The 8,375-nt window shown below is 40.1% G+C and overlaps 1 protein-coding gene across 2 annotated transcripts; it reads right to left on the reverse strand.

The window, feature by feature from the left end:
• Positions 1–97: 97 nt before the first annotated feature.
• Positions 98–7,905, reverse strand: ckmt2a (creatine kinase, mitochondrial 2a (sarcomeric)). 2 transcript variants are annotated; one of them, XM_068334422.1, is made up of 10 exons: positions 7,770–7,905; positions 5,060–5,241; positions 4,237–4,435; positions 4,011–4,106; positions 3,703–3,924; positions 2,674–2,759; positions 2,276–2,399; positions 1,382–1,516; positions 936–1,061; positions 98–410 (listed from the first exon to the last, which is right to left on the reverse strand). In XM_068334422.1, exons 2-10 carry the CDS (start codon positions 5,206–5,208, stop codon positions 294–296), a joined length of 1,254 nt encoding a protein of 417 aa, XP_068190523.1. In that variant the 5' UTR covers positions 5,209–5,241; positions 7,770–7,905; the 3' UTR covers positions 98–293. The 2 variants fall into 2 exon arrangements, with proteins under 2 accessions (XP_068190523.1, XP_068190524.1); XM_068334423.1 differs by lacking the exon at positions 2,674–2,759 and adding an exon at positions 2,952–3,037.
• Between the last annotated feature and the right edge of the window lie 470 nt (positions 7,906–8,375).

Below are 8,375 nucleotides of genomic sequence, written 5' to 3' on the forward strand. Positions count from 1 at the left end.
CTCTTTAATATGTTATGATAAAATAACTCCACCCAAAAATGACATTTTACTCACTGCCACGAGTGAAACAAAAGTGAATCAGTAAGTCAAGGTCAGCGCCAGACATGTCAAACTGGTGGTTTTATTGAAGATGGGGTTGCAGTGAAGATCACAACTGCAGATCACATCTACAAATTGATTATCGTAAACATTCTTAGGATTCTTATTCCTTAGGAGGAATAGGAAAACGACCTGTAGCTGCAGAAAGATGCCACTTTGGGCTCAGTCTGCTGATGACATCACAACTCCAGCTTTTACTTCCTGAATTGAGGGATGGGAGGTGGGACTTTGATGTCTTGGCCCTTCTCCAGCCTCTTCTCACATTCAATCAAGTAATTGACTCCATCGATGAGCAGCTGGACCAGCTCCACCTAAAAATACACCAACCTTCATTTCTTCAATTGAATAGTGGCTGATGCAGATTCAGACAATTTGGCCAGTCTGTTCAAAGAACCCCAGATTCACTTCCATGTCAGACCAACAAGTATAGGTCAAGATAAACAAACATGCTGTTGTACTTGAAAAGATCAAGAAACATTTTTTGGCTCGATTTTGAATATTCTGTTTTTTCACTATTAAATTTATGAAAAAGATCAAATTTATGTTCACATTTAAAAAAAATCCAAATTGACTCCTTCAGCCCGGTGGCATGAACGGAGCTTTGGGCTGTTAACAAGCTGAACAAACAGCTAAATGATGGGTGAGTCCATTTTTTGACTTTGGTTTTAGCTTCCATCACACTTTTCACCAACCTAATAACCAGATTGCAAACTAGTCATCTGAGAAAGACGACCATATCCGTCAAACTCTCAGTTGTTTATTTCTTTGGGGTCTTAGGGACTGCTAAACAAAAATAATCAGAGGACATCAGTCCATCATGGCTGGGTGAGGCTCACCTCAGATTTGCCCAGACGGTCATTGTTGGAAATGTCGAAGGTGTCCCCAGTAGCAGCCGTGTCCACTCCTCCGGTGCCTCTCTTCTGTAGCCGAAGGTTGTCGAGGATTTTGCTGAAACGCTGGTCCTGCAGGTTAATATCAAATATTTAAGTTGTTAACACAAGCAAGGCTTGTTCAATACACCTAAACTTGTGATGTAGTGGTTAGGGTTAGGGTTAGGAGTTCTTTAAGAACTATTTTCAGTGGTGGATTAATACATATTTGGTACTGTTGTAGTATTTCACCAGCGTAGTTTGACTCATTCTTGTTTTTAATAGGATAATGATTGAGTTCTACAGTTGCAAAACATCAGCTGAACACAACACCTGGTTTTGGGCGAGTCTTGGGATTTGGATAATCTGAGGAAACACAACACCATCGAAGTGTGTGAAAGTGTGTGTGTTACCTGGCTGAGTTTGGGTAGGCGGACATGAACGCCCGCCCTGAGGCCGGTGCCCAGGTTGGAGGGACATGTGAGGATGTAGCCCAGACGCTCGTTCCACATGAATTCCCAGCCTCTCTCCAGGATCAGCTGCTCCACCTACAGGATGTTACATCATTAAGTTTAGAAGAACAACCAATCAGTCAATGTCATAAATGCTTGTCATCAAGCGAAGCATTCAGGGTATTGTTTTTGAGTTGTCTACAGATTGGGCCTCATGTTTGGGAAAATTAAAAAGTTTCATGCAGCTACAGGTTGTTTCATTCATCATAAGACATCTGTAAAGCTTGTTCTTACCACTCTATCACCCATTGACCCTGTTTTCAACAAAACTGACCAACACCTGTTGTGCAGATAATTTTATGTTTGTTTTCTAATGATCTTTTAAAACTTAAACTAGTCTCCATCTTCTTCTGGTATTTAAGACAATGCTGCATCAATGAAAATTGACTTGAAAAACTCAACCAGATATTCCTTCATTGTTAGTTTGGACAGATGATGATTCCATTTTATTTTTGGGTAAACTTATCTTTACAGCTACATTCAATACAGCTAACTGTTAGCCTGCTATTATAGCAATGCCACATGCTCACTAATCCTCACTAGTTTAATAATTTATCAACCAACTACTTTAGAGTATTAGTATGCTAAATTATGCCAATCAGGGCTAAAACATTAAGACCTTCATCAACCAAAGTTGAATTTTTGGAGGAAAAGTTAATACATCCAATTGTTGTGGAAAAAGTTTGCTAAAAATGTAATGGCCTTCCAGTAGCAACATGGCTGCTAATCAGTTGTTATGTGCCTTATAAACCATCGGATGTGTGATCTTACATAATGTGTTTGAGTCTCCTGCACCTGTTTCAATCCTCTGCAGAATGTCTCAAACACTCTCTTCATGTTGCCTCCTTTCTCCATGGAGATGACTCTGGTGTGGTCTTCCTCATTCACCCAGATCAGGAAGGTCTTGTCATTGTTGTGCCTGAGGAGAACCAGCTGAAGAACTTAATGAAATGTTCTGCAGAGGTCACTCAAAAAGGTGGTGATAGGTGGGATTAATACAGTACGTCAAACTGTAATACTCAGTTCACATCAAATGAACAAATAAAAATTTTTTGTTCTATTGATAGGTCAAACTGATAAAATATCCGAGCTTCACAGGATGCGGAGAGATGTAATAAATCTATCACTAGTAGGGATCAACACTGCCTCAGTGATCACACAGCAGACGTGCAGAAGAGCTGAATGGACCCTACCAGATGCCCCTGGCGTCAGGCCAGTCTCTGGCCATAAATGCACAAGTCAACAATGGAGAGACAGGCTTGTCAAACAGGAAGTGGTCCTAAAGGTGGGAGCGGGAAAAGGAGAGGTAGCAGAAGAAGACAGGTGATGGAAGGATCAAGAAACTACTGCCAGAGAGAAGAGACGAAAGATTAGGGAGGATTTCTCATAGGGGTGTGTGTGTGTGTGGGGGGTTATCTACTGGTTCCGGTGCGCTCTGTGATTGGATGTCTCTAAACTGTGCTGGCCTTACCAGATTCCCCTGGAATCGGGCCAGTCTCGGGCCATGAAGGCCGAGGTGAGCAAAGGAGAAACGGGCTTGTCAAACAGGAAGTGATCCTTGTAGCGCGGCGTGAAATAACAGAAAAAATGTAGCAGAGGCAAAGACATGACTTTAAAGTTCACTCAGAATTTACAATTAAAACATTACCTTCTCATCCCAGTATCAGTGGAGATTTAGGATTTCGTTTACATAAATCTATAGTGATTCAGTTCAGGAGACAAAAAGGCTGGGATGCACTGATCGAGTCAAGTTCATATAAATTTCATACAGACTAACTTTGCTTTTCATATTTCAAATTAACCCTCAAAGATTGTTGATGTAATAAATTTGGGAGCAGACAATTGTTCCTTTTTCCTTTTCCAAGGTGCTAGTAGCAGTTAGCAACTAATATAAATATGATGAACCAACTATGTCTTCAAAGCAGGAAGACGTGAGGAGGTCTGAGAAATCCTGACCCTCTGAGCAAAGAACATGGTAGAAACTGGATGCAGATGATACTGTGTTATACATCACAGTTGTGTAGCTTGCAGAATGACCCCCGACTAAGTTCTAAAATCACCCAGTTGTTTCACTGAATGAAAGTTATCATGTTGGTATAATGGAGAATCGTATCCATGCAAAAAAGGTTTTGATAAAATTCAATCGTAAGGGAATTTTAAAAAATCTGTAAGTGCGTCTTAAATTCCCATGAACTAGAGAGACAAATAATTTTGAATCTCACGTCAATGAGCTGCTGTTGCTCCTTCTCCGTCATTTCCCCCAGACTGTAGTAGCGTCCAGCCAGGTCCCCCTTCAGGCCGGCCAGAGCCGTCACCACCACCCGCTCCACTTCACGCCGCTCGGCCCTAGAGCAGGCCGGGGGGAGGCTCAGTCCACGGATGCTACGACCGGTCCTCACCCGGGATGACAGCACGTAATTCTCGTCAAACATACCGTTGGTTATCTGGACGTCGACACAGGGGAGAAAGAAGACGCCGTTTTACACAACAGCAGGATGGGTGGACGGAGCTGTGATGGGGCGCTACACACCTTGGATGCATCCAGGTCAGTGGGGTGTTTCATGTTTTTGGGGTCGTAGCCATTGTGCCTGTCTTTGATGACGGGGTCAAAAAGGTCAGCAAACACCTGAGGCAAAGACAGGTGGGTGGGTAGGAGTCATAGAGTCTCATGATTGGGTGACCTGTTCCTTCATACTCACTGTAGTGTAGCAATAGTTATACTTTACAGACAAACTGTGACCTTGGACCTTCCTCACCTCATAGCTCTCTTCATCACCTGCCACGCATCCCACAGTCTTGATGAAAGGGTGACCGGGGTTGTCCACTCCAGTCTGGATGCACTGGTCCAGGGTCCAGCTGTTGGGGGTGACCTTGTCCCTCAGGTTGGCGTAAATGGCTGGGGTAAGAGCTGAGGCCATACAGTTGTTGTGTTTCCTCAGGTCCGGAAAGTCCGAGCTAGACACGAAAATAGAAAGGAATCATTTATGTTTTCATTTAGATTTTATTCTTAACCTTTCATGAAAAACGTAGAAGGAGAAATGTTGGACTCCAGATGTCTTCTACTTTATTAAAAGGTAAATTCATTGGGGATTTTAAGCCGAGTGGCTTCTTGTCAGCTGTGATCATATAGGATGTAAAAACCATAAGTTCACGACTGCAGCTGAGATCTAAGCTCAGAGAAACCTTCCTACGTCAGTTGGGGAGAAGAAGTTGAAGCTTTTGAAAGTGAATTACAGTCGAGTCTGAACAAAAGCCAAACAGTCACATGGAAAAATACAAGGAACATGAGAGGCTTATTCAATCAAGCATTCAAGGCATGTGGCTCAGCAGGGTTTTCAGTGCCTTACTTTCACTTCAATTTGCTGACAGAAACCGAAGAAATGTTTCTGCAAATCCAGATAAAGAAAGAAATCTGATAATTTCTCTGGATTTACTTTAGTATTTACACATACAAAAAAAAAAAAAAAAGCTGGACAGAATTCCACCAACCCTCCTGGAACATACCCTGATCGATAACCAAAGATCAACAAACAGATCTTCTATCAAACCAACCTACCTTCTGTGGCGTTGGCGTCTTACCTGGGAGGGTAGAGCTTCTTCTTGGTGTCAGCGGCCAGGGAGCCATTTTCGCTCAACAGGAAGCCAGTCGCCATTGTTCCTGCACCCAGACCGGCCAGCAGCACAGCCGTGTTGCGGCCGGAGAGCAGACGTGTAAAAGAGCTCGCCATCTTTCCCGTAAATTTTTGTCAGGAGCAAATGAGCTGGGGAGAAAATACCAGAAAAGAAAATTCTTACTTGTGCAGATAAAGGCCAGCAAACCAACCTAATGACCGCATTACTGGCACCTCATTGGCTTCGTTTTCGCAAGTGACTTATTGCAAACAAATCAATGTTAGTTCATTTTGTAATTCATGCTGGTACACTCTGAGGTTTCTCCTGTGCCTGATCCGGCCTGCGGGCCGCCTATCAGATTATACATTTATGTATTCTGTTCTCAATATAAACAGATATTTTATTTTAAAATCAGATACAGTTGGCCAGTATTTCACACATTATTAAAAATTATTATATATTATTTTAAAAAATTTAGATTTTTTTCTTGGCTTTGATGTTTATTACAGTAATATTGAAAATGTTTAAAATGTTTTAAAAAATCATTCATTTTTAGCCTGTATTTTAACTTTTTCACTGGATGCTGTTTTAAAGCCTTATTTATGTATTTATTGCCTCATGTTCTATTAAATAAACTTACCAAGGTTTACGACCCACAGACGTTCCTGTTTAATACAGTAACAAGCTTAGAGGGCGTGTGGGTAGGGGTGGGGGTGGGGGGGTCACGGCAGATGCTCTTAGCCTCTTAGCATTAACACAGTCTCCTACCCACAGGTTGCAGGTGACTTCACTATTGCTTCACTAGTACTCAGGTAACCATGGTAAACATTTGTCTGAGTTTACAGATAGGAGTTAGTAATCTAGTATTTATCACTGCATGGAAACATGACATTTTCATTTGTCTGAATGTCTAAGTGGATTTACTGGGTTTAGACTGGAAGGTCATTCTCCATCTTGTCCTTCAGAGGGTGGAAGTGTCCGTGAGGCTGTCTTAATATAGATGGAAGGACGCAGTGAGGACTTCACTTAATCCTGGTCAAACACAGCTGACCATTCCACGTTCAATAAGTCACAGGATTGATATCTATTTACAAGGCAACTCTTTCATTGTCTCACTAGATCAGTGCAAAAATCTAAATAAACCACATAATACTTCAGTAAAATCAGATAAAATCAGATGAATCTAAAATTTAAATTCAGATAATTATTGTGTTTTTTAAAATGTCTGTCTGTTGTTGGAAGGTCACTTATGCAAAGACGAAGACTAAATTATTTTTTGCTGCCCCGGGTGAAGCTGCCAGGCGGCAAGGCGGGAAAGTATGGAAGGATTCCAAGAGTGTGAGCTCTGGGATTCACTGTTCACTGAATGTCATAAACAGCAGCACCAGTCGCCTCACACTGAGAAAATTTGAACATTCCATACCTTTCATTATAATTAGTGCTTTTATTTTGAAATCAGACATGCCTTTTGAATTTCTTATTAGTGCTTTTATTTTGAAATCATACAGACCTTCTGTATTTTGACAAAACTTTGCAGAATGTTGGACCTCAAAAAAATTCTGAAGGAGATCGCAATGTAAATCCAGCATTTATTTTGATTTTCTTAATCATTACAAGATTTTTTTTTAACTTTGTCATAAATAACAAAAACATTAATATTTCAATTATAAGGAAGTGGGTTTTTTTCTTAAATTACAACAGTTCAACAGCTCTACATATCTTTGATTTTAACCTGGAGGATAAGCACGTCAACAAGCACAAAATGCTTTTGAATAAATAACAATAATCCTGCCTTTATAATAAAAGTTATGTGATCAGTTCTGGTACACAACTCTGTTCTTAATGTGTGTAGAGCTGACATAGATGAAATGCTCGGAATAAGATTTTAGGACTTGAATTTATATTTGCATTCCGATAATTGTACTTTCAAACACTGAATTACTCAAAACCAGGAAAACTAAAAATTCTGAAAGTTTTAAAGCACAAATAAACTATAACAAGGTAAAATTCTCCAACATAAAAACATTTCATCGTACAAGAAAAAGTCTCAATTTGAGATATTTCTTCTTTGGTTTGCATTGTGTGGGTCAGTGGTAGTATTATTTATGGATCACCAGGTTGCCAGGAACCAGTGCCAAGAAACAAACTGGATCTGGCTGACAATCTGAAATGGTCACAAGACCAGAACCCTGACGGAGCAAGGTCAGCAGGACGGAGGGACGAAGGCAGGCGAAGAGGGGAGAAAAAATCTGACTGGTAATAATTATCAACAGTAAAGCGTCCGGTGCTAACTGACACTGTAGGTAATGTGATCAGGATTACTGCAAACCTACTACAGACCTCAGATCAGCCTCGTCTCCCCGTGACCTTTCACCTCTCAGGGACTATGGAAGAATACCGTTGTCCTCTCCAGAGGACACAGTTACCATTTATTATGTGGTTTCTTTTATAATTTAAATGTATATTTTGTGTTAGAGTTTGGATTATTTTTATTTGCCATTTGTTCTGGTTGTCATTGTCTCATGCTGCCTCTCCGTTCACTCCACCTCTCCTACTTTTGATCAATTGTAAAGCCATTCAGATTTAATATAAGAATAAATAATATCATAATAATTAAAATATCAACTTTAATACATATTATTTTAGATTTGTAAGAAGAGAAGAGGAGGTACAATACCTGATGAGAAGCTGCTCTGCCTTCTTGATGTAGATCTACTGATTAGGATCTGTTCACTCTCCTCTCAGGAGGCTCCGCCCCCTCATGTGGGATTAACCACCGGGGACCAATCACAAGCCAGACAGAAATCTCCATTAACCAATGGGGGGACAACGACACCAGCCTTGATTAACTGTGACCAGTGAGTTTCGTTGCAGTTTGACCTTGATGGTAGGAGTGGAAACAGTTTATCAATTTGATTATTAAATAAAGTTGTATTTGATTAAATTACATTTATTCAAATAAGTGTTATTTGAATAAATACATTATTCATTCAAATATTCTAATAAATCAAGAGGATTTTCAGATCATTGCATTGTTTTTTACATTTTATATAATACCCAACATTTTTGGATTTGTCTACTGTCTACATGTTTTGCTCTCATCAAATAATCTAATAAAATAAAAATTCATGTGGTTTATTACTTTTTCATACTACTTTGTCGTTAAACTGGAGACGTCTTTGATTACTTGCTAGACATTTTGTTTTATCTGCCATATTTCTATTGGTCTTTTGAAGCAGTGTTGAATTCAGATCCTCATATCTCCCACAAACGTTTGAAACTA

Source organism: Antennarius striatus, chromosome 15, assembly GCF_040054535.1.
Source record: "Antennarius striatus isolate MH-2024 chromosome 15, ASM4005453v1, whole genome shotgun sequence".
In the NCBI taxonomy this organism is placed as follows: Eukaryota; Metazoa; Chordata; class Actinopteri; order Lophiiformes; family Antennariidae; genus Antennarius; species Antennarius striatus.